Consider the following 26,167-nt stretch of genomic DNA (forward strand, 5'->3'; position numbering starts at 1 on the left):
ACTAGCAAGTTGTGAGGAGCCCACAGGGCAAAGGACAGCCTTGTTGATTGATTTTCTCTGAGAGTATTAACCGTGCTTCCAGCCACATTTCTTTCCCAGCCCACACAAGGCAGGCAAGGAGCAGGCTGCAGGCAGAAAGCAGGCAATCACTGTTAGTGTGTGCTTACTGAGGTTGGTACTTCCAGATGCTCTTGGCACGTACAATGATATCTAGGAAACAGTGGAACTACTGTCCTGTAGGAGCTGCGTCATAAGGCTTTTCCAAGTGCAGTGCAAACCTCTGAATGCCTTTCTACCAAAATGGTTAAACCCCACGGAGCAAGTTTCCCTGAATGATTGGTGTCTCACCTAGGATTTTGTTCCTCCTTTTTCATTGCCTTTGGCTTCCTTCAGGCCTAGAGGAATACCATAGCTATGCATGCAATCGCAATGGAGTGTTGTAACAACATACTTCCAGGAAAAGGTTAATGCAGAATCAGGAATTCCACCTCTTCAGCATGAGAAGGGTGCCTGTCTTTCCACATCATACTTGTTAGTTGCCTGTAAATTAGAGACTTCCAAAAGTGTGGTAAGATAGCTAGCTGCATGTCTTCCCCCATAAGAGATCGGTACCTGGTAATAACACGCTGCACTCCTGTGAGAGACTCCTGTCCCAGAACTGAAAGCATGTGACACTCATCAATAAAGATGTCTAAGCTCAACAGAGGAAAGCTTTTTGTTTCTGCTGCTGTGCAGGAAGCCTTGTACCAAAGCATTCCACCTGACAAAAATACATGATGATTAAGACGTTTTTGGAGAGAAGATGTTTGTGTTCTTAAACAGTTCTTCATTACCTCTCAGAAACACGATCCTAGTACTTGTGCATGTGAGAAAAGTATATCTGAGCCTTAGAAGCTTATCTTTAAGGTCAGTGGCTAATTAGCAGCAGCACAGTTAGTACCGATGAACCGTGCCTAATATTAAGCCATATTCTATGTTGTATATCTCACAGAGTATTTTGAAGGTCTGTCTCCCTTTTCTTTCCCACGGTGAAGAGAGGAGCTAAGAAGCCCACAGGAATAACAGGAAAGTAGGGGAAAGCTCTCTCAGTATCAAAAATGTGACTCCCTTGTGTTGACTCCACCACAAATAAGAACCTGCAGCTGCTCTTCCCTTTGTGTATGCTCCAGTTTGAACACCAGAAATGCAATTGCAAGCCAGCACTTAGGCCGAGGAGAACAGACTGACCATAGTCATGCAGTGAGGCTTGTATCGTCCTGTGAAAAGACTGAAAGCAATGAAATGTACAGAGGTAAATGCTGATTGTAGCAAGTGCTGTGTCCTGCCACACAGTCTGTGCCTTCCAGAAGAATGCACAAAAAGCATGAAACCAGTGTCCCCACCAAAGTGGCTGTGTGCTTATGACAGTGGTCTGAAAACTACCATGGACCTGTTTACCTAGTGCCCACATGCAGAAAATGGCTGCTAGGTTTCTCTGTGCAATGTCCGTGCTTATAGGGTTAATGAGACTAAAGTGAAGGAGCCATAGGCTTTGTCCTTTATTTGACATACAAACTTCTTGTATGTGTTTTAGGAAAGGAATGTGGATACTCCTGAACAGTGGGAGAGGATGTCACTTTGAGACAGTGCAGGAGCCAAGACAGGAGTGATGTTTTGTAGTGTTTAGTGAGCACACTGAGGAACAGAAAGGAAAATGGTTGTGGCATGAAAAAGAAAAAAAGGAAAAAAAAAAAAGATTAAAAAAAGATTAGCTTTTGAAGGTAAGCCAGATGAGCTTCTAGAGAGTATCTAACCTCTTGATCTTGTTATCATGCAGCATAAATCAAAGAAATAAAAGAAAATTCTTTCTGCAGGGAAGATTACTGCACAAACAGAACTGTCATAGAAAGAAATATAAATTTTAAGGAGACCCCACCCATTTTCCCAAATAACCATTTAAGGGGAAAATATGCCACTATGAATACATTATAGCATATAGCTGCAAGGAAAGGGCCCACTCTTAAAGACATTTTCTAAATTGAACAAATCCATTCAAATACAGAATGACACCGAGAGAATTCTTCTGACCCCAATGAGATAGAGCCTGTGGGTATAGGTAGGATTTATGTCAAAAAATTTACAACGTGAACGGCATTCAAATCCTGTTCTGACAATTCTGACCTCTATTCTAGGTATCTGTCTGTAATTCAAAATGCACTTGTGCCTTTTAATATGATATTCTGTCCTTGTGCCCATGCATTTATGCAGTTCTGTCTTAACATGCTTCCATTACCAATGCCCTTTGGACTGCTTGTCTGATTTCCTGTAAGCCTTACTTACCCCTCAGGAAAGTACATTCTTCCTTTTATCCCCTAATTCAGAGGTTGAAGAGCTGATCCAAGAAGAAGGAATGGGCTGCTTCTGGCTGGCTTTTATTTTGATTTTATTATTGCTCACAATAGCTGTAATTAAATTCAAAGTGTAAGGAGATACAAAAGAAACATTTTTTTCTGTTGTGAACTGATGAAAGGAACATTCGCTAATACCCTGCCAGTGTTTGGAGGAGGAGGTCTATGAAACTTAGAGCAGCAAGTGGGGGAAACAATGAATGCCTTTGTAGTGAAAATACGTGTCTAGGGAAGACTTCTTTAAAAAGATTTTTCGTCTATTGGTATAGAACAGAAGCAGAGCTAACCAATTTCACAATATCATATTTGAGATTTGTTTCAGTGTTTGTACATGTAAGTAGACAAGGTATGTAGTGCTACTTAACAATTTGTTTAGTGACAATTGTTTGGACAGTGACAGCCAACCAGTGGTTAACACTTTTCCCTCTTATGAGGAATTTTGCCTTCAAGTGTTAGAGAAACTTGGTAATGGGCATCTCCCATCTTCCAGCAGGTTTCCAAAGACCTGTAAACTCACTTACTGTGCCCCCCGTCTACCCCCCTCTGCAAGTTTATTCTCCGGTGTGTTGTTGGTACTTGGAAGCACAACTAGTCCTGCCAGGCATCTAGATGGGACGATTTCCTCCCTGGAGATGTGTAAATGATCACAGGCGTTGTTGGGTGTTAGCTCTGTTTTACTTGTGTTGCTTAATGACTGAGAAGATGATAGCTGCAAATTGGCAATGGGCATGCAGAGCCATGGAAAACTGCACTTCTTGGTCAGGCATTGGAAGGACTATATAGATAACTGACTTTAATTACACAGATAAGTGCACCCTTTGTTTTGGTGCCATTTCCACATCCTCAGATCAAAGTCCTGTCACACAGGTTCACTCTTAGAGTTGTAGTACACTGCCATGAAGGTATAAACACTTTTCCCTGTGTCAAACAACTACCTGCGTCCTCAGAAAGGAGAGTTTTATGTTAGGAAGTGTTTTCTTTGTGAAACTGACACAGCTGGAGGAGGTGGTCAAAATTACAGTAAATAATGCAATAGTGAACATTCAGAGCTACTTATTTCTTTCTTCAGTGTTAAGGTACAACTTTTGCTGTGCTCTCCAGTCATGTACATATGCCTAAAAGCTCTGTCATTTACCTGCTCAATGAGAGGACACAGAAAATCAAATTCGTTGTACATTCACTATTTTTTGCCTCCTTTTTCCATAATCCTAGAAAGAAGACATGAACCAATAGGCACCAATTTCAGACTTTAACAATGTTCAATCCAAAAAGTTCAGCTTTTTTTTTTTTTGGACAGAGAAACTCCACAGTGTAGTTCAGATTCTTTTGTTTGTCACTTTAGTGATTGTTTGACATAGTATGGCTAATTGTACTAGTTGAAGATAAAGGAAGAGTATGTTCATTTAGTCCATGTATGGCTGAGTGCCAAAGTGCTTATCTCATGAGAGAAAATAAGAAAAAAGCCTCTCAACTCTCACTGGTGACTCTAGAGACTGAGCAGTGTGCAATCACACGTGGTAGGGTGGTAGGGTGTTGTGTGGTGTTGTGTCGTGGTGGCTGGTGAGCTCTTATCACCCTCTTCTGCTCCTCTTGAGGATGTCGAGAGCCAGACAGGCTCCTTCACTGATTAACTTAAAGGAGTTTGAGATTACATCTTACAAACTTTGAGGGAGTCTTTTGCCACTCTGATTTTATTTTGGATATTGCAGGTTTATTGTGGAATTTGTCCTCCAATGACCAGCTGAAGCATCTGTTGGTTAAAGAAGCCCTTCAGACCTTGACGGAAGCTGTTCTCATCCCTTGCTCTGGCTGGCCAGATCGAGATTACCCAAAGTCAAGTGTTCTGTCTGACCCTGATATCTTCTACAATGCCACAGGATGCCTGAGGTGAGCACTCAGTCTACAAGTACCCAAAATAATACTGGTGCTAAAACAGGCCTACACATTTTCTTGCTTGCTTACTTTGAACTGTGATGGCACCAAGAAAAGGGTTTGCATACAGATCATATTTTGAAATGCCTCATGTACTTTGTGTCAAACCAGAAGAATTACTGCTTGCTACAGTAAAAACAACTTTCTTTGTGAAGTTCCTCTGTATTGATCTGATGGGTACTCTGCAGGCTATTTATACCCATAACAGAAGATAGTAATCAGAGCCCTAGTTGCAGTGCATAGCTGCATTGAAGTCAGAGAGATCTTTCCTGAATAACAGTTGTTGATATGATGTATGAAATCAGCTCCTGGCTGATGATGATAGTAGTAATAAAAAAGCTTTTTTAAAAAGTTGTAGGAATGGTACTGCAAATTAGCATTTGAGAAAACCTAACAGTAACTTAAAAGAAACTTTAAGCCTCTGTGAACCATTTAAAGTTATTTTAGGACTTTAATGAACTGGTCTCCAAATTTTTTTGATTACATATCCATATCAGTAAAAAAACTGCTGAGCACACTCCCCAGTATATGTATATTTATTTATAAATTATATATGCTTACTACTGTGCTAATATATTATGTACATTATAAAATGTACTCAACAATAGAAAGTAAAAAACTAAAAAATAAAGACAATTAATGCTATTTTTTAATATTATTTTAATTATTAATGGTCTAAAAAATATTTTCTTTTTGCACTGCACTTTAGAGACCATTGCTCTGGTGGATAACTTTTAAAGCCCCTAATGGTGACTTTCAAAGCCTCGAGAGAAATTTGCAGTCATGTGTTTTATTCAAGCAGTGGGTAACATCATTTACAGTGGGTTACTAACTGTGGACAGCCAGGAGCATTAGTATTTTCTATAAAAACCACAAAGAGGGCAGGCAGCTTTCTCTTACAATTTTTCCCTATTACACTTCAGTGTTGAATAGCCCTATCGCTTCCTTTTGGGCTACTGTAAGACTAACATACATGGAGGATTAATTGTGCTGTCATTGGACCATCAGTGGGACAACTGAATTGCTTGTGTACCTGGAATTTTCTTTCCAGAGACTGAGCAAGTCATTTTCGTCTACAGCAACATTAGATATTAATGGGACAACAGTGATTATGCCATTTATGCTGGGTAAGTTCTGCTCACCTCTGAGACCTGCTGTAATGCCTGCTGAGTCTTACCTGCTTTACGAGGAATGGGAGCAGTCCTTTGGGTAGTAAGCAGAACATGCTCAGCAGCAGCCAAGTCACTCTTTTTTTTCATATGTGGCATATAAACTACACCTAACAGTTATATTCAGTACCATCTTCAAAGATCCTTTGGCTAAGTACACAGTAAGAGTTAATCTCTAGCCATAATTGTTTCTTATCTAAATACAGGACTTGGAAAGGGGACATGGAACAAAGAAGTACAGAGGAGTGTTCGGTTTTCAACTATTGCCAAAGAGGCATACTTCAATGTATCACAGCCTGTGGTTACGCTGATTGGAAAATGGCTAAATTAGGATTTAGTCATTTTTGAATCAAAATAAGTCACGTTTAGCTTTTTTCACAACTTTAACTAAATGAAGGCCAGGCTGCCGTGTGTTGATGAATAGATTTACAGGTGTGCATCTACTGCTGCAGCCAGGTAACAGCCTCATGAACACTACAGCTACTACAGAGAAACAGAGTACAAAAGGCCTCAGTAGACCCACCCCTAAATTGCTGCAGTATAAAAGTCACATCTTTAAAACAGGATACGCCTTTTAAAATAACAATCTATTAAACTGTGGCCCTTTGTCTTTTTTGTGAGTTCAAAGTGATTGTACGTTACATAAATACAAACGTGAGTATCAGAGACATGTGTCTTTTGATTACCTGAAAGGCCATAGTTTGAATAAAGTAATGAGTAATAATATGAGAGTCAAGGCAAGGCCTAAGTTTTAAACTTTTCTGAGAAAAGTAAAAGGAATTAAGTTTGGAATTTAGAGGCTGGGAAGCTGCCCAATTTTGCCTTACACATATCTATCTGTTTTGCTAACATGTCCTACAGCAGAGTAGGTCTAGCTGTATTAGATGAATTTGTACTGTGTAAACAGTCCTTTGTCTGACTCATGTGGTTTCAAAGGACAAAAGGGTTGTTAGCTATACAAAACACTCAACAATAAAGCATCTTCTTCTGCAGTAACCCCTGACAGCCCACCAACTACTAATTAACTTCAGCTCTAAGTAATAATTAACTTTTATTTATTCTGATAGCTCAAAAACAAATACAGAGAAACATTAACTAGCCATAATAAAATCTTTCTGACTAGTGGTGTTGTCTCTGAAATGAAGCAGATCATCTTTTTTCATATGAATTAATCTGAGCTGCATATGTACAGAGAACAGTCTGGCTGTCAGATGTACCACTCGTGATGGTGCTACTTGCTCCTGCATTTGGATTCAGGAACCATCTCTTCTCAGCAAGCCAGTGTATGGGGACACAGAGTTATTCATAATTTGAGGATGTTATTACCCTTTCTGAGCTTATTGAAGCAACTTGATATGATTTGGTATGTGACAAATAAGGAGTAGCAGTAGCTGGGTTGTTTTAAATCAAATAAAAGTGGATTCTGAACGTACCTTACTGTGTACAGAAAGTGAGTGGGGCTAATTCAAAGCTGCAGTTGGTTCTGCAGACTTAATTGAAAAGTCTCTCAAACTGACCTTTTCCCAAAGATACATTGCCTATTTAAAAAATATGATGTCCATATGCTTGTCCTTGTCATCTTTAAATGCTTGAGCACTGAAAATGATAACTGAGAGGAGAACAAGGTCTTGAAAATTCACAGTTAAAGTTGATCTGTCAGATTGCCAACATACTTCCTAGCAGAGAATAGTTTTTAATGAGGTTTATCGTTTTTGCACAGACCAAAAATACAAGATTTTTAGCATGAATCAGTTTGCTTCTCTTTAATTGAAATTAACACACCTCCCAAAGTATCACCAACTATATTCCTAACTTATGTGCTGCTTAAAAAAAATCTTTGCACAAAGAAGCTCTGAAAACTAAGAACAGCACACCACAAAATAAAAAAAAAACCTGTGCATTGAAGGAATGATGCTAGTAATAAAGATGTTTTAAGCGTAGATATGTGCCAGAATATAAATCTGTAATTAGTCCTGCTTTTTGTAATACTAACATGTTTGTTGTGCATGTTGATAAGGTCTATAGCCTGCAGCTTCTATTACAGAATAAAAATAGTACTTTGAAGTACGATATATTATGCATTGTACAGTGCTTAGGTATAGAAGGATGCCAAAACTTCTTTTAAAAAATTTGCATATAACCATTGACTGACAGAGACAGCCACAGTACAAATCCAACACTGTCATCTAACATGGGTGTAGGCACTGTGCCACACAATTAACAGCTAGTAAAATAAAGCTCTCTTTAACATAGTGTCAAGAGGGAAAGTGAATCCCCATCTAGCAGATGATATTGCAGATACTACTGCTGGAACGAGCGAACAACCAGAACACTCCCCGTTCTGCTAACCAGTAACTGCAAGAAATATTGTTGAATTCTGAACGTCAGCTGCCTGGGTCTGTGCATGCACTCACTGATAAGGCAGTCCAATGTTGGAAGGATTTGTTAATCCCATTCTCTAAGATCTGCTATTTGTCCTAAAGTTTTGCTTCTGACGGTTTTAAGGAAACTGCAGGGCACAAAACTTTAAAGACCAAAATGTAGCAGTGTACACCACACAGTTTTGCATTAGCAGTTAGAATAAATAACAGTATTGTTCAGTTCTGAAATGCAATTAGAAAAGCACTGTGCCCTGAGCAGGCAGAGTAAACCAAATCAAAAGACTTCACTGGTTGCCTGACAAAAAGCCAAATAAATAAAACAGGCATATTAAACTATGGAGGGGGGTAGTGTGGACTTTTTGCAGACAAGACAACTCTTGTTGGATTTTAAAGAGAAAGTCACTCTTTTTTGGCCTGAAAGTAGTATGCATAACAGTTCCGTCTCCAGTTCTACTAGAAATGGATTGGCCATGTATTCTGGAGATACTTAGCCTCCTCCTCCATACTCCTCCTCAAGTCTGAAAAGTAAGATGCAGAATATATGGGTTTAAATATTATTTTTACGTAACTGAATTTCTGGCGTGACTTTTCCTGTGAATTAAAAGGAAGGCTTAGCAGAAGGCTGTGTATTTTACTGTGAATGCTGATAATGATCTTGTTACACTTTTACCTTGAAATACCTGTTCCCAAAGTTTGGGAATGTAAGATGTTTGTGTTACTCAGGGACAGAACGTGATTGTTCTGCTGAAGCGGCTAAAGGGAGCATTGTCCTGGGTGTTGCCTTGGAGGGCTGATCTTTCCAAAAGTTATGTTTGCTGGTCACAATTATTCCTGCAAAACATTTTTTTTTAAGAGCTCACGATCACAACTACAGTTTGTTTTGCATCACTGCTTTTCATCTGTTGTCTGTCCCAGCTTTATTTTATATTACACGGGGACTCTTAAAAACAGTGGAAAGCTGTTGTCTGAGGAAGTAGTATCATTGCACTTCAGACAAGAAGGCTGCATAACCATCTAGTTCCATTTTATCTGGAGATAAGTAAGGCAAAAGCTCTTAATGTTGGTTGAAAAGTGTAATGGCAGATCAAGTTTATAATGGGAGCTTCTAACCGAGGTTGTAAAACAAGTGACTAATGATAACGAGTCTTTGAACCTATGCTTTTTGCATAGCATAGCCATTCCTTTAGGTTTATTTCCATCTGTTCTTATCTTCTCTTGTCTACTCTTTGGTCTGTCTGCTCCCCCCATTCCTGAAAGGAATTTTGTTATTTCCAGCCAGCAGCTTGCAGCCTAGCATTACTGTGTAGATCCCTGAATTCCTTTCCCTCCCCGTTGCATTTTTGAATTGTATAAGGCATGAAGTGAATAAAATTTCCTGAACTATTTCAGGAAATTGTTGTCACATAATTGAGTTAAATTCAAATTACCAGTTTTGGCAGAAGGAGTCCCAGGAGCAAAAGCCTTCTTCTTATCAGTAGTATGGATCATTCACAGCAGTGCAAAAACCTTTTCCAACATTGTCTGCCAGAATGTGACTCAGTGCTAGCTTAAAGGAAGCATCCGTTTCATTTGGTTAAATTTGCAGTGTAACTGAACATATATAATCATTCAGCTTCTATCAAAATCATGCTTGATTTTACTATGTTACAATTCTTTGTACTTACCTCACTTGGATCATAAAATTTTCCCTGACATGGAATTAGCTGATCCTCCGTAAATGTCACTGGAATAAGGATTAATGCCTTAGACACAGATATAGTTCTACCATACACATGTGCAGGAGAAAATAGAAGCAGCAAATTCAGTGTGAGATGAACGAGGCATGTAGGTAGTGACATGCATCCACTTTAGCATGCAGTATTGTTTGGGCATGTCACCAGGATTAGCATATATGAGCATGCCAGAAGTCAGATATTTGTAATGGCTAGACGATATCAAAGCTTAAGCTCTAAATGTCTCAAAGGAGAGCGTCCCTGCAAGCAGCAATCTGTCTAATGCTGCATCTTCCCAACCGTTCAGTACTGATGCAGGGTAGAAGTATCAGGAATTGTGTAGCAGAAGAGGTTTTCTACAAGACTGTTGATCTTGACTCCAGATGATTCTTTTTTCCACAGATGTATTTGTTTCAGTATAATTCTGATGACATGCAAGTAAAACAAACTTGCATAACAGGCTTGAAGATTTCTAGGTAGCCCTGGAGTCTCACCATGAGGTTGCCAGGAGCTGCAATTCTGGGCCAGTTCAACCATGGCAATTGCCCAAGTGATGGACATTTCAAGGCCTTCAGGAGCTCCACTACAAGAAAGTCCAACTCTTGAGCTCAGAGAGTGGTGCTGCAGTTGTCAGGAGACACAAATCTTGGGAAGGCAGGATGAAGTCAGTTTTGCAATTTGCTAAGCAAAATGCTGCCATTGTTTCAAAATGATTTTTTTTATATTGGCAATTGATTCTTATGTGATGCTTCTCAGAAACATTTCCGCCCCCCCCCCCCCCCCCCCGTCTAATAACATTTTCTTCCTGGAATTTCTCAGCATTTCATTAGGAAAAAAAAAAAACAACACTTTAGTTGCCAACCCTTTGCCTTGAGAACCAAATCTGACCTTATTCAGAGTAAAATGGTTCCAACTGTAGTTGGACAAGTGGTAGAGTAAGAGGTCTTCCCTTCCCGATCCACGTTGTGGTAATAAGGAGAGAAAAGGAGATGGAGAATGGAGTGGCCATATATGTGTGCACACACACAGGTACACATAGTGTTGTCTCTGGCTGGATAAACAGTTGAGGATCAGCTACTTAAGGAAACGGTTCAGGAATGCATTTCCTTTGCAGAGCAGGACAGTGCCTCAGCTTCATACTCTTCTCTGCTTCCTGATCTATGAAGCTGTGTGCCACATCACAGTCACGCTAGAAACAAGGCCGAGTGATGGCTCTTCCTTTTACAGCCATTCAGTGTGATCACAGCTGTGTAAACTTCAGTGATTTTTAGAATAACGTACCGTGACAAGATGAAGTGCTGTATCAGCAGAAGTGTCTTTGGTGTGGGAAATTCCACACTTATCTTTTAATGGTATTTTTAGTCCGTGTACCTCAGAAACTATTTTTGCTATGCACTAGAAGGGCTGTAGCATGTACGTTTCTGTCAGCATAACCATAAACTCACTGAAGCATGACATGTCTCAAATGTGACATATATAGGTAAAATTAAATTCCAAAGTGATGCCTTATAGAGGAACCTGAATATTAATTCTGTGATATATAATTCCATGAGAACATGAATGAACTTATAAATAGGGACATTATTAACAGCATGACCTAAAGTAAAACTAAAATTAAAACGCATTTACATTTAACCTAAAGATGTACCTCCCAGGGTCTGGGGGGACAGAACTGCATTGGCAGTATTTAAAATCACATGCATTTTACAGTAGTAAGCCACAGGAAAATTTAAAGCTGTGCCTTCCTGGCTTTGTCATTAATAACATTTTAAACTGTTGTAATTTCCAGTGGTTAAAGTAAGTGTGTAAAATAAACTCCCTGCAAATATTTAAAGTACATGACCCTCTTGTTTGTGATAGATGCTAACACTGGGCTGTATTTAATGTTATTTCAAACAAAGAAGCAGGAATGTGATACAGTGTGCAGCCTTTTGGCCAGCAGAGCAGCAGGAGTCCAAAATAATGAGGCTTAGATTTACAATTGCAGCATTCCATAATTCAGAGGGCGTTCAGTTGTAAAAATAATTATACCTCAAAACTGTAAGTGTTGCTACTTCCCCGAAAATCAGAAGCTTATTTAGAGCCAAACTTCATACAGGAAGCGTGTCCTTGGGCTTTTCAAGGGTTTTTAAATCACTTTCATCATTCATTTTCAAGCTGCACTCGGGTTACCACAAAGCACAGGAAAATTCAGCAGAAAGCAGGGCAAGCAGCGGTTTTCTGTGAGCCTGGAGGAGGCAGAAAGTGTGCGCAGGCATGCTCGAGCCACTGCGGTGCAATAGCAGAAGGCATCTGCAGAAGGCATCTGGCATTTCCCTCGCTCGGGCCGAGCAGTTTCTGGTGGCTTCAGCTTTGTCTGCTGAGGTGCCAGCAGGCAGAAGGATGCTCTGGAAAGCTGGGAAGCAGCAGAGTGCGATGTGTTTTTAACTGTTCCTTGCCCCTGCACATTTGCTCTTCTGAAAGCTGTGCAGGAGCACAGAGGGTGGTGCAGGGGCAGTGAAGGCATTGCACTGAGAGTGTTTTAGTGGGACAGAGAAACTATTAACTGGATCTTGAGGACCTTGGTATCTCCACAGAGGTGGGCAAGCAAGCATTTGGCAGAGAATCAGACAATATGCCCTGAGAAACTCTCCAGAAGACATGCCCTTCCCCATCCTTCCCATATGTCTTTTTCTGCAGGCGAGGGGAAACACATACTGCTAGCCATGTGGTAATGGGTCTGCTGTGCACCAGAAGGACACAAGGCAGCACGGCAAAAGGAAAGGCGCTCGGCTGCTCTTCAGTGCCTCTGAGGATCAGGGGGAAGCAGAGAAGGGAATCTCCCACCAGCTGGAGCAGAAGCGTTGGTATTCCCACGCTGCCCAGCTGGCAGCAATTGCAGCTCCCTTGGGATGCATTGCGCAGGCACTCGCCCAGAGCTCTCCCTGCAGGCTCGGCTGCCTTCCCCTCCCCTCTAAGAGCACATGGGTTGCTGTGTGAACCTGGTCCTTAACTGAAATCAGTTATCTTTAAGTCGAGAAAAGGTGCCTTTATTCTGTGGTTCATTTACAGGCACAAGAGTGAGTTTAGGATACAAAGAAACGTCTGTTCTCTGTTTTCCAGAGCTTTTACAGTTAATGTGTGGATGTTGCTAAAACACTGAGAACATGTGTCTGTTGAGGGGTGTTCAAGAGTTGGTTGGGTTTAGGTAAATGCTAAAAGACGTTTGTATGCATGGACATTTTTTATAGGTACATTTCCTCTGATAGTTTGACATAGCTGATGTCCCACATATACATATAAATACCTAAAAATGGAATAATGGGAAAAAAAAGAAAAAAAAGTCCAATTTGTTTGGAAAATCATAGAATGGTTTGGGTTGGAAGGGACCTTAAAGATCGCCTACTTCCAAGCCCCTTGCCGTGGGCAGGGACACCTCCCACTGAACTAGGTTGCTTAAAAAGATCAGTTCAGCAAGAAGGAGATTTGAGTCAGGTTGTACCTTATCCATCGAAACAGCTTGTTTTTCTTAGTTATTTGTTATCATCTGGGAATCCACTAAAGTAGAAGTTTTACTTAGAGGCTCATACTATTTCACAGTTCTGCAGAAGAAAAAAGCAGTCATCCTTAACTTCAGTATTTTAAGATTTATCTGGAATAGTTAATCAGAGGGGCACAAGGAAATATCTTTGCCTAAATCCCTTCTTACCGATGTATTCCTTCCTGCACAGAAACATGAGCTCTGCTGGCCCGGAAGGAAGGCAAAGGATGAGAGACTGTGACGGCTTGATTGATTCTCTTGTGTATTACATTCAAGGAGCTATTGCAGACCACGAGCCTAATGACAAGGTATTCTTCAAGATGGAAGGTCTTTTCCTGGGGGAAATCACAGAGAGAGCAATTTTTTGTTCAGAAACCGGTATTCAGAAACAGCTGTGATGTAGCTGCCAAGCTTGCACTTATTTCCAAAGCTTTTAGAACTACCAAAGATGAAGGTTCAGAAAGAAGCTTTTAAAAGTGTTTTTTATCCTACTGTGTAAAAGAATAACATAGCTTAGCTGTGGGAAAACAGTTTTCAGAATCACCACAGAGATCTAGAAACTTTTAAAGATTTAGATATTACCTTTTTAGTTGTCTAAGGAAGCTAGCTAGCTGGAAGTTTTAAAAAATTAATCTGGGCACTTTCCTATATATTTAGTGCTAAATACCCCTTAGGAAATGAAGAACCTAAATCTGACTGGTAGTGTAATTTAGGAGCTTGCGTCATTTAGAATGGGGTTCATTTTCCTACTTTTTTTAGAAGTTATGCATTCTGCCTAAGCCAGTAACTGCAAGGACAGGGACAACTCCAGAAGCCAGTTCCTCTCATTCTCTTCCTCCCACCACTGACTGCAGCTGAGCCCTGAACATCACTCAGACTAAATGTTTGTCTTTTAGCTGGGTGACGTTAGGTGAAAAGACCATCAGTCGCTGATGAGGTTAACCGTAGCCTGTGAGGCACTTCGGGCATGCCTGCTATAACTTGTGCTGTACAGTGTTAATTACTGTATATTTACAGCTCTTTCCTAGGATTAGTTACTTGAGCTTCTCCATCTCCCTGTATTCAGTGCCATTAGCTCCAGGGAGAATCCAGCACATAATCCTTGTGCCAATAGCTCCCTGCTGCATTTTGTCTTAAAACCACTCATTCCCTTTTCACTTTCAAAAAAGGAGGAAATGGTAATAAAACTATTTGCCACTAAACTCATCACTCAGAAATTGTCAACTTGACCTTAGCTATGCCCAGAAAGGCTCATCTAATTTGGGGAAAAAAAAAATCTAACACAGAAAAGTGCTGTATCCTTGGGTAAGACACAAAGTTTTCCTTTTGCTAACATTGTGGCTGGGTGTGTACGTGATCATCTTTGCTCTTAAGTTCCTATACGTTCCTTGGTACACTTCTGGTCTGTGCCAAATAGCACATGTCCTAACAATTCCCAGGTACATTCAAGAATTATAATGTGTCAGGACCATTTCCAGCAGGCGTGCACCCTGCTCTGATCACAAGCCCTGTGTGCCAGTTGGCCTCAGCGCTCAGGAACATCCCAGGACATGTTTAATTTCTTGGTGTAAATACAGTCTTGTGGATCACTGGCATGAAGATGAGCTCTTCTGTAAGCCATTAGAAGATCTGCAGCTAATTGTTTAAGATCCAAAAATGAAAGTTCTCCCCATGTCTACACATGCCCTTTCAACACATGCCAAAGCTTTCAAGATCCCTATTCTTTTGCTATTTTAGGCCACAGAGAATTGTGTGTGCATTCTTCACAATCTTTCCTACCAACTAGAGGTAGAGCTCCCTGAAAACTATGCCCAGAGCATCTATATGCAAAGAAGAAATATCCCTACCCATGACAGAACACCAGGCTGTTTTGGAACACGGAGCAGAAAAGTGAAAGAGGTAAAGCACATGTTTCATTACATCTCATTTGGTTAATCAGTTGTAACAACTGGAGAATAAGGCTGTGATCTACTTAGGTTGCTTCTCTGTTGGTGATGTGTCCGGTAGTGTGACTCACCCCAAAAATGTAAATTTATCAATAGCCTTTCCAAACACCCATTATCATGTTCAGTTGCTAATGGTACAAGTGACAAAGCAATTCACAGTTTCCTTAGTTAAGGGATACTGTCAGTCAGTTTCATCCCTTCTGATGGATCTAAATGGTATCTGTACCAATTACAGGAACTGTGCAAGTGTCCTACCAATGGCTGGGCATTGTGGCAGTTTCAGCAGTGAAACCAGCACAAGGTGACTTGTGTTACAGATCTCAAATATTCTGGTAGCTGGGAATTATTGGAGAGAAAAATAGGTATTGGGGAGGGAGAAAGGGAAAGAAAAGGACTGATGACCCTCCCCCATCCATTATTTTTGCTAGATCATATTCCTCCTTCCCATTCCATCCACAGTAGAGCTCTAGCATGCTATTTCTCTTTCTCCTTCAGCTCAGTCACCAATGTCAACAGCTAGACATGCAACACAACTTCTCTATCTATCTCCTCCTTTTGGATGGAATAGTCAGTACAGTTAAATATTGAAGTTGTACAAGTTGCCAATAAATATCTATGTTACATTAATGTTCACTTTCATTCTCATGACAAAAGTAGTCCATAGTAAGTTCTGCAAAATCATGTGGTCATGGAGTTACAAAATTGCTAGTTTAGATTGTGATGCTTTTTGTCATATAAAGTCACTGGTTCTAACAGCTTGATCTGTTTACATGTTTAGAAGCAGCAGGACACCCCACTACCTGAGGAAAGGAGCAATCCCAGAGGTGTGGAATCACTCTGGCATTCGACACTGATTAGGATATATCTCTCTTTAATAGCAAAGAGTACCAGAAACTATACCCAGGAAGCATCCCTGGGAGCTCTTCAGAACCTCACAGCTGGCACTGGACCAGTAAGTCAGCTTTTTTCTTTTTCCTGTCACTCCTTTCTTAATGTAAATGCATAGAGTATAGTGTTGCAATGCAACGCTCACAGCACCAAGCTCAGATAACCACTGACAAGCCGCTGATTCCCAAACACTGTCAATGAAATCAAAGAACATTGAAGAGAAAGTCATAACCAGCACTGCAGATATTTCCTGCTTGGCAAATACAGGGATTACTTCTTTTCACTCTGTCTGTGTATGGAATTTGCTAATTCGTTGCACAGCAAGGGATGAGTCGATGCTAAAAATGTGAAAGAGGGGTTTTGTGGATCGTAGTCAGTCCCATGGGGAGAGGAAGTCTCTGACACAGCCACACATCACTTTCACGGTGAAGAAACTGATGACCTCTGTCATGTTTTGGCTTAGGAACTGGCCAAAGAGCATGTGGGAGACAGAGGGCTTGAAACTTTGTTTATATCACCTTCCTCTTCTGTTGCAACTCATACATAGCATCAGATCTAAAGTAATTTAAATATACTTAAGATGATGCAGAGAACCTACTGCTGTTATTTATGAGGCTATACATTCATCATAATGACATATTATTGCCGTGTACCTTATAACAGATGCCGTTTGCAGTGGCCCAGACTGTTGTTCGGAAAGCAAATGGCCTTCCAAGTATTCGAACTATGCTGCATGTAAGCCACCCGACAGTAAAGAAGACAGCGGTCTCACTGCTCAGGAACTTGTCTCGCAACACCTCTCTGCAAAATGATATAGGTGAGCAGAGACTAATATTGTCTCTTGGGCTTTCTTGCTCTGATCTGCTTAGCTTAATCTTTCCTTCTTTAATAAGGAAACATTCAAAAAAAATGATATGTGGGTTTAGTAGATAAATATTTAGGTCAGATACTTGCAGTCCTTATGCAGGGTTAAAAATAAGGGATTTGCCTATGGAAGAATCTAACCTGTAGTTTTCTGTACGTTGTGTATTCCTCATCAGATACTTCTATTGATGTTACTTTCAAAAAATAAATAATAGACATAAAATCTACACAGGGAGTTGGACAGGGAGTTTTTCTTGTGCTTAAAATAAAGGAAGTAAAGGAAGGTAACTGCAGAGTTCTGTACTGCCACAGGTATGTAGTCCTTTGTAAGAATCATGGAACGTCTCTAGTTCTTCTAGAGATCATATTTTCTTCTCTTATACATAAAACTTTGGAAGCTTGTCTCTTGTACATTTTTCTTGTATAACTTTTCAGAAAATGAAGCTAGAAGATGCTACAGAGAAAATAATTGGGTTTTTATGGAGGGCTTTATTTCTAAAATGTTACAATTATTTTCACATCAGAAGACATTTCTATTCTGAGTATTTTCATTTCAATTTAATTTATATTTGAATATTTTTCCTACTGATAGGATAAGTGCATTCACATCATTTGTTGTCATTTTCTGTGTTCTCATCGAAGGGGGAAGGGGAAATTACAGGCCTACAGCTTGTTCATGGGACAGATTAACCTCCAGAATTCTGCAGAACAGTCTCCTGGGCACTGTGTAATCTTTAGAAAACATTCCCTATTAATGAAAATATTAAATTATGTTGTTGTGCTGATTTTGAAAGGATAATACATACGGTGTTAAAAATTGCAAGTGGTAAATCCTCTTGAAAGAGTAGGAATTAACCTGAGAGGAAAAAGCTGGGGTTTCCTTAGGAAAAACAATCTATAAAAGATTGTGGAAAAGGCAGAATAGCATGAAGCTCTGGAGAAAGGTGCTTCCCCTTCACAGTCATTTTCTTGCTTTACACATGGTAGAGAGAACTGGGGGAATTTCAGGTGAACCTTTTCTCCATGAAAAGGAGTTATTTTTGATTGACTGTGGATCCACATATTTTTGATATATGTGGATTCAGGTCAAATTCTCCAAATAATGTTGGCTGAAAGGAAGGGCATAATGTTTCTTAGATAAAAGTGTTTCTATTTAGCAAGCAAAATGAATATATGATACCAATTCGAGTTAAATTTCATATGAAACGTGAAAATAAAATGAATGAAAAATGAGATTAAATTTTTTATTTGATCTGAAATAAATAGCCTGTTCTGAACAGACATTTTCAAGATACTGCTTTCTGAAAATCAACTTACTTGATTTACCAATGAAAAAAAGACTGTCATCTCTGACATAATTGCTTTGACTGATATTTATCATAGGAGGTGGCTCATTCAGTTTTAAAGGTCCTTTTCTAAATTGTATGTGATTTTATCTCAATATAAACAAACCTTGTCACATATCCACCTGAAGGAATGAGCAGAAATCAGAGTGAACAAAATGCTCTCAGTCCGAGCAGCACACTGGATAGTGAGGGCAGAATATCCAGTATGGCCTCAAGCTGAGTACAAAGAGCACCTTCTTTTCCAAAATGCCCCCAGCTGTTGGCTGGTGCTGCTTTTTACATGGGGAGCAACTGGCTACAACCAATTGCTGACCGCTGTAATTTTCTCCACCAGCTCTGGACATGGACCAGTCCATGTGGCACAGGTCTTGACATTGCCCCAGCAGTAAAACTCATGCTATAATCATCCTCCCTCAGTTTGCTGTATACCTGTAACCCGATGATAAGCTAGAGGATGCACATGGTTCTTCAGGAGGTGGCAGCCTGTACAGTTTCGTGTGGAGGCATTAACCCAAACTGTGGGGTATAATGCAGCTATGAAACCATGACCTTTTGGGGGGATTATACAGCACCATGATAGGTGATAATGGGAGGACTGAGGTCTTGTAGGACTCCTAGATAAATCTGTACCCATTAGTAATGGAGTTGTCTGTCTGTTTTCCAACTTCTAGCTAGAGAAGTTTTGCCTGATTTGGTCTCGATACTTCCTGAGTCTGTCCCAGGGTCTGATATTACCTGTGAAACCACAGCTTCCGTCTGCTACACCTTGTACAATTTGACACAGAACAGTTCTCACAATGCACGGCTTCTCTTGAATGCTGATGGCCTACCGAAGATCATTACCATTAGCATGAATGACAGGTAAGATGGTTGAGAAGCCTTCCCCTCCCCTTCCTCTTTTCCCCCGGGGAAAAAACAGAACTACAACCTCTGCCGCTTGGGAGGAAAACACTGCTTCTTAAGGTACAAGGCAGCTTAAAAATGACTGCAATGTGAGTAAGATTACACATATTAGAAAATGCAGAGAAATCTCTTGTAACAATTGTTTCATCCACAGGTAAATTTGCCGTGCTCCAGCATTTTAAATAGCACCTCCAAAGATGACGACACAATACTAACTAATATTCTAATACTAACTAATATTCTAATATGTTTAGTTGGAGACAATTAGATTTTATCTGTCCCCAGAAAGTTTCTGTATTTCCTGTTCTTTGTAACACAGCCCTAATAATCTTTAATTGTTAGCACAGGAATACATTTTATAGAAATGATGGAACCATACTTAAGAATTATTTATAAAGTTTATTTTGGATAATAGATTGTGAATGTTCTTCAATCATTCTTTAATATTTAATCACATGTAACCAATATTTAAACAAAAAAGAATAATTCATGCTTTATGAATGTGAACAATTATTCTGTTTGCCTTCCTCTCTTTTTAAAAAAAGAAAGAGAAAATTCATCTCAGTAAAGGAGACCTCATGAGGCCCTGAATAGTATTAATCCTCTCTAATTAACCAGATATTTTACCTGCTGGGAAGATACTCTAAAATACTTTTTTATTCTGAGGTGTATTTTCCTCAACTGAATTTGAATTAATATGATAGCTTCTCAAAGATTAAGTCTATAGAGTACTTAATTTATTTATAATTTTGAAGAATAAGTTAAGCAGGAAGGTATGTTTCATTTGCTTCAGTAGTCAGGACAGCAGGAGATGTGCTAGAATGCCTAAAGAGCAAGAAAGCAGCATTTAAGAGGAAAGAGACAGAACAAATGCTACAAGGTTACATATTCTGAAGTCTGCATATGCACTGTGATTATGAAGTAGGAATTTAAAAGTGTTTTATCATTCTTTTTACAAAATTGCAGTAACATGTTCAGCAAAGCTAGTAAGGCTGCTTCGGTCCTCCTCTGCTCCTTGTGGTCACATACTGATCTCCACAATGCTTACAAAAAGGTAAGACCTGGCTTGTAGCAAAAACATTTAATCTGTCCTTTCAGATCTATTTCAGGTCTTGTTTGACCTCTGTGGCTCTTAGCACTTCTGCACTGTTACTTGATAGGATTTCAAGGGGGTCTCTGAATTTGGTGTTTCTTACTCATGTATAACATGACCAGCAGCTCAAGGGAGGGGATTTTGCCCCTCTGCTCTGCTCTCACGAGACCCCACCTGGTGTGTTGCGTTCAGTTCTGGGCCCCCAGCACAAGGACATGGGCCTGTTGGAGCATGTCCAGAGGCCACAAGGCTGATCAGAGGGCTGGAGCGTCTCTTCTATGGAGACAGGCTGAGGGAGTTGGGGTGGTTCAGCCTGGAGAAAAGAAGGCTCCGGGAACACCTTACAGTGGCCTAAAGGGGGCCTGCAGGAGAGCTGGGGAGAGACTCTTGGTCAGGGAGTGTAGTGACAGGACAAGGGATAATGGTTAAAACTAATAGAGGGGAGCTTTAGATTAGATGTTAGGAGGAAATTCTTCACTCAGAGGGTGGAGAGGCACTGGAACAGGCTGCACAGAGAAGCTGTGGCTGCCCCATCCCTGAAAGTGTTCAAGGCCAGGCTGGATGAGGCTTTGGGCAGCCTGGTCTGGGGGGGAGGTGTCCCTGCCCATGGCAGGGGATGATTACAGAAAATCTTGCACAAGCAATGCATGCCCTTAATTTTCACTCATCTTTGTTCGTATTCTCTCCCTCTGCGGTTTTATATGCACTAGAAAAGTTTATGAAAAATGTTGCTGCTGCCTGCCAGATCAGATAGTGAGCAGAAATGCTTAGTAGGTGTCCATCCACCACTGACTGAACCAACCTGACACAGATGGCATAAGCTGCCAGCGAAAGAAAATGAAGGGCGCAGCAGCTTCTTGCTTTAAACCCAGAGCAGTTTTGTTCTCCTTATTGTCTGCGTGTTCTGTAAGCCCAGGTACTAGTTATATCCAAACAAAAAGGTACAGCCAGGGAAAGGTTTGGCAAACATTTACTGCCACAGTCAAAATCAAACAAAAAATGACCAGCCAGCCAACAAAGCAACTTGTTTCTTTCCTTTTGAGGCTCTATAAGTGCTTTTTCTATGCACAGCTGGGTTGACTTCAACCTGCCTACCTCCAGCTTGCATTTCAAACTGTATTCATTCCCTATTTTCCTGCTGCTTAGAATTTGTCACCTAAAATTCCCAATAACCTAAAATTATCCCGTTTTCCCAGCCTTCAGCATATGTTAGCCAGTTTGCTTCTTAACAAAGTAACAATGCAACTGAAGGCTTCTAGCTTTAAAAAAAAAAAAAAAAAAAAAAAAAAAGTAAGAACTGTAAATTTTTTATTTCAATTTGCTCAAGGAGATTTACATAGCACAGTATCTTTTTACAGTCTTGCATCATACTCAGCAGTATGTTGCCTCACAAACCAGAAATCTGCATTCAAGAATAAGGGTCCTGGAACCATAACGCAATATCCCAGAAGGCACAAATTTTCTGGAGTCTTTGGTATTTTGGACGTGCATATAAGACACATATGTCCAATCTTATTTTCAAAAATCCTGATTACTTGCCGTTCATGTACGAATCATGGCCCCTAGAGATATCAGGTACAGCACTGAAAACTTAAGGCGACCTGTCTGGATATTTTTGAAAAGTCAGCATAATAAGCAATGGAAATCATGTGATCAAATGAGATTGATACAATCCTGAGGCATTTTGGCATTGTCCTGAACTCTTTGTTCAGGTAGAGTTAATCTCAGATGACATTAGCAACCTAAGAGTTATGAGTCTGTAGAGCTGAACTAGAGGAATAGGCTCCCCATACAGTCATTGGAGAGTTAAGCAACTCCCAACAATGATTCATAGAACCACAGAATATCCTGAGCTGGAAGGGACCCACAAGAATCGAGTCCACCTCCTGGCTCCACAAAGGACCACCCAAAAACCAGTGACCACTGCCCTGGGTAGCCTGTCTTTGTGTCCGACCACCCTCTCGGTGCAGAACGTTTTCCTAACACCCAGCCTGACCCTACCCTGTCCCAGCTCCATGCCGTTCCTTTGGGTCCTGTCGCTGTCCCCAGAGAGCAGAACTCAGCGCCTGCCCCTCCACTCCCCACGTGAGGAAGCTGTAGAAGACCTTCTCACTTATCTTAGACTAAACTGAGTCACTTTGGGGAGATGCATATTCTGTCTCTGTCTGCCTAGACCTCTGCCATGACTCCATACCTAGCTTTTAGGCAGGTGAACTCATCTTTCCCTTGCAGAATTGGCACTGAAGGTAATGAATTATTCTTTCTTTCATTCCAAAGGCGGACTTTAAGAAGACGGATTTCATCAATACCCGGACCACAAAAGCCTATAACTCACTAAAAGACTGAGTCAGATCATAACACGACTGAAGATAAATGAGACTGTACATCAATTAGTGTAACTATCTTCATGTGATTGGTGTTGCCATCATGAACCAGGAAGTATCTCAGAAAAGAGAGGCTGATTGTAGACTTGAGTGGCCTGTGATAGTTGACTTGTATTTTTAATCCTAATCACATTGTCACTGTGTATATCAATGTATAAATAACCAAAGATGGATTCTTCAGGATACCTGAGGTGAAGTTTCATCTAGGTTTACCATTTTTCAGAGTTTCAGATTGCCTTTAGTGTAACAGGCATTTATACAGAGAGGTTTGAAATGCTGATTGGCAGCAAATTATATTCAGATTGTTTTATACAAATAGTTTTCTACTGTGGCTAAGCATCAAGTGCACTGCTCAGGACACAGAAATTTTTCACCCATTTTTTTCTTCACGTATGCTAGAAAATAAGAATTTCCAGACTGTGAGTATGCACAAGAAGCTGTTTCACTACCTGCATTATAAAAGCACCAAGACAGTTAAAATGAGTATTTTTATATTACTTGTATTCATGTGCTCACTGGTTCTTAAACCTCTTTCCTTTGAGATATTATCAACAAAAGAAACAAAATTGATTGTACATATGTCTCCTTATTTCTGGCTCTCCTCATCCTTGCTCACGTGGCTGTCAGAATTGATAACTGTGTCCAGAAGAGGTTTTCTCTAGAAGCAATATGTCAGACACTTTGGGCTGAACTTAGATCCATCATTCTTTGCTAATTGTTGCAAGAGTTAGTTGCTGGTGATTCAATGATTATTTTAAGAAAATCACATTTTCAAATCGATTCTGTTGATTAAATATAGTAAAGGGAGTGGAGTCATGTCTTTATTTTTTAAGAAAAAGATATATATATATACATGAGATTAGGATAATTGCTGCTTGAGGAATTCATCTGATCCTGCTTCATATTCTCTTAGTTGAAATCATCATCCTCCCTACAGCAAATACCTGCAGTGTGATAACTGACGGACTATGTCTGCACATGTGGAAATAGGTAACAGGAGGAGACAAATTCCTAAACACCTGAAGGCTGTTCCCATGATGTGATCCTAGGAGAGGAAAAAGAAGCATTAAAAACCCTATCTGATGCCTTTAGTGAGCAAGAGTTATCTCAACAAACCAGCAGTTAAATTGTCCATTAAGCCAATTGAACATGAATATGTAAATATGTAAAGGTCTGTGTATTGGATTATGAGTTGACATGATCTGGCATTACTCTGCTAATCAGAGGAGCTAAGCTATGTTTACGGCAACCAAGACTTTGGCATATGCATTCACAACCCTTCCTGCAAGAAAGGAATCTGTACTGTGCCCCCGCCCTGAACTGCTGGCACTGCAGCTACCGCAGCTCTTCTTGCCCAGAAGAGGATGGCTAATCCTTTGAGCAGGGACCTCACAGAGGAGAGCATCAGCCCTGTTCATTTCAGCAGTTCTGGCCAAAGGTTTAGCTCCCAGAGGAAATTTATAGCCAGCAGATTGTGACATTGCACCGTGTCCAAACATATTTCTGGGTATCAGGGAGGTAAATTCTGCTTGTAGATGCATAGTTCTCCTAGAGTCCCCAGGAAGTCACACACCTGCATGCAGAACAAAATGTGTCCTGGAAGTTAAACAAACAACCCTGTTTTCCTAGCACAGGTCATTTGCATAGGTCTGTTGGTCCCTCACATTTGCTTTGAATAACACAAATGAAATGCATTCCAGTAGGAGGTTTGAAAAATACTATTGTTTTTTAAAAGGTCATTTTAAAATACTCCAGGTCCAAAAACAACATAGGGGAAGGGAATTTATAGGACCTCATGTTGAGAAAAATATTTTTATATATTTTATAATATGACAGAAAACAGACAATTAAAACCTAACTTTATCTTCTAACTTGTTAACCTAAATAATGCTGCATATGCTATGAATGAATAAACAGCAAGAAGCCTGAACAAGTTTACTTTCCCTGCATAAAAACAGTGGTAGTGAAAGTTAACATACAGAAAACAAACTACAGACAGAGTAGCACAGGAATGAAGAATTGCAGTCTAAAGATCAGGGAGAGGGCTATTATAAATAGTCAAGCACTGGTTTACTTCTGTGAAACTCACACTCAGTTAGAAAGAAGACACACCAATGCCAGGCATTTTTAGACATTTTAGTTAGTCTGTCTAACTCCCGGTAAGAGATAATTAAGAATAGGGTGCAAACTTTTAGAGTTGTTTCTACAGATAGTGTCTCTTTAAAATCACAGTGGTGTTCAAAAGTCACAGAGAGGAATGTCAGGCCTGGCAACAACTGAAAGCTATAAACAGGGATGAGAAACAATGACACGCCTTATTACAACTGATCTCCTACTTGTGTGTAATCAAAAACATTTCAGCAAGATTCCAAAGAAAGCAACAAATGTTAGAGAAATAATAAAGTGTTCTCTCTAACAAAAAAAAAAAAATCTGTCCTTGGTCTTTGTTATTACTAGCGAAACTACTTGCTGGAATGCAGCAAATGTATTTTCAAATCTTACCCCTTCTTTTTAAAGGGCAAATTCATTTTTAAATTAAATCTAGGTACAGCGACTGAGACTCTTACAACTGGAGCCTATTACTAAAGGCAAGCTGTGTAATGCTCCTGAAAGCATCAGAGTGCTCTCGCAAATAATTTGTTTATACTTTCACAGTCTGTTACAACTCTGTCCAGTATTGCTGAGCTGTCAAAGCACCAGGAAACTTCTGTCTTTGTTCCTCTTTAATTGAGCTAAACCTTTGCTAGTAAACTTTACCATGGGCCATATCACCACTGAATCATCCTCACCGTAGTCTTGGATTCCGGAAATAAAACCTCCCCACTTGCTCTTACAGGAAGGAGAGCTGAGACCTTGACTTTAAATGTAGTGACGGACATCCCGAAAGTCTTTGGCTGAACCAGGAACTGACCCCAGGTCCTCCTATGTTGAGATAGTGTCTTACCCACAACCAAATAAAATAATAATATTGTACTAGATACCAAAGAAAACCGAGATTAATTCATTGCCAAGACACTAGTCATTGCTTCCTTCATTTCATCCTCTTACCTTTTTTTGATATCGTTGCTCCTAAATATTATTGCCTTATCTTCTCCTTCCCTTACCAAATAGAATAAAGCTATATAAAATATTGCACTGTGCATGCACACAGTGTTTAGGTTAATTTTTTCGTTTGTTTGTGAGGTTCTTATTTTGCATAGGAACATTGTATATATTAATAAAGGTTAACTGTCCCTTCTGGGCCCATACAAAACCGCAGGTGAGATGAACTGGCACTGCTATGAACCATGATAAAAGAATCCCGGGCCCTTCACTGACCACTGCTTAGCCTGGCAGTAAGTTCTCTAAAGGCAACTCATTAAAGCTGAGGACTTGTGTCTCAGGCTGCCAGTTTGCTTGTTGCCATGTTTAGCCCTTGGGCTCCAGCTGGCCTTAAATTTTCCTGCTTTTCGGGTTCAGGACCAAAACACCCAACAGTACCACTTTGCAGCTCTCTTTGTGAGGGGTTCATGAGATAAGGTAATGAGTACAGAGGGCACAAATCACCCAAAAGCTGTGCGAAGTGATGAGACTTATGTTTCCTAAGTTATTTCAACTCCAGCAGCTGCCCTTGCATTCTTTTTCACTTTTATTGATACTGAT

General features: G+C 40.1%; 1 protein-coding gene across 1 annotated transcript in view; it reads left to right on the forward strand.

The window, feature by feature from the left end:
* PKP2 (plakophilin 2) overlaps positions 1 to 25,633 on the forward strand; it is a 46,850-nt gene extending 21,217 nt beyond the window's left edge. Inside the window, 8 exon segments of the mRNA XM_040561461.1 lie at positions 4,097 to 4,274; positions 13,292 to 13,409; positions 14,839 to 15,000; positions 15,826 to 15,999; positions 16,599 to 16,752; positions 18,817 to 19,006; positions 20,015 to 20,102; positions 22,419 to 25,633. Of these exon segments, the coding sequence (XP_040417395.1) occupies positions 4,097 to 4,274; positions 13,292 to 13,409; positions 14,839 to 15,000; positions 15,826 to 15,999; positions 16,599 to 16,752; positions 18,817 to 19,006; positions 20,015 to 20,102; positions 22,419 to 22,487 (1,133 nt within the window). The 3' untranslated portion in view covers positions 22,488 to 25,633.
* Positions 25,634 to 26,167: the final 534 nt, after the last annotated feature.

Source organism: Cygnus olor, chromosome 1, assembly GCF_009769625.2.
Source record: "Cygnus olor isolate bCygOlo1 chromosome 1, bCygOlo1.pri.v2, whole genome shotgun sequence".
NCBI classification, from domain to species: domain Eukaryota; kingdom Metazoa; phylum Chordata; class Aves; order Anseriformes; family Anatidae; genus Cygnus; species Cygnus olor.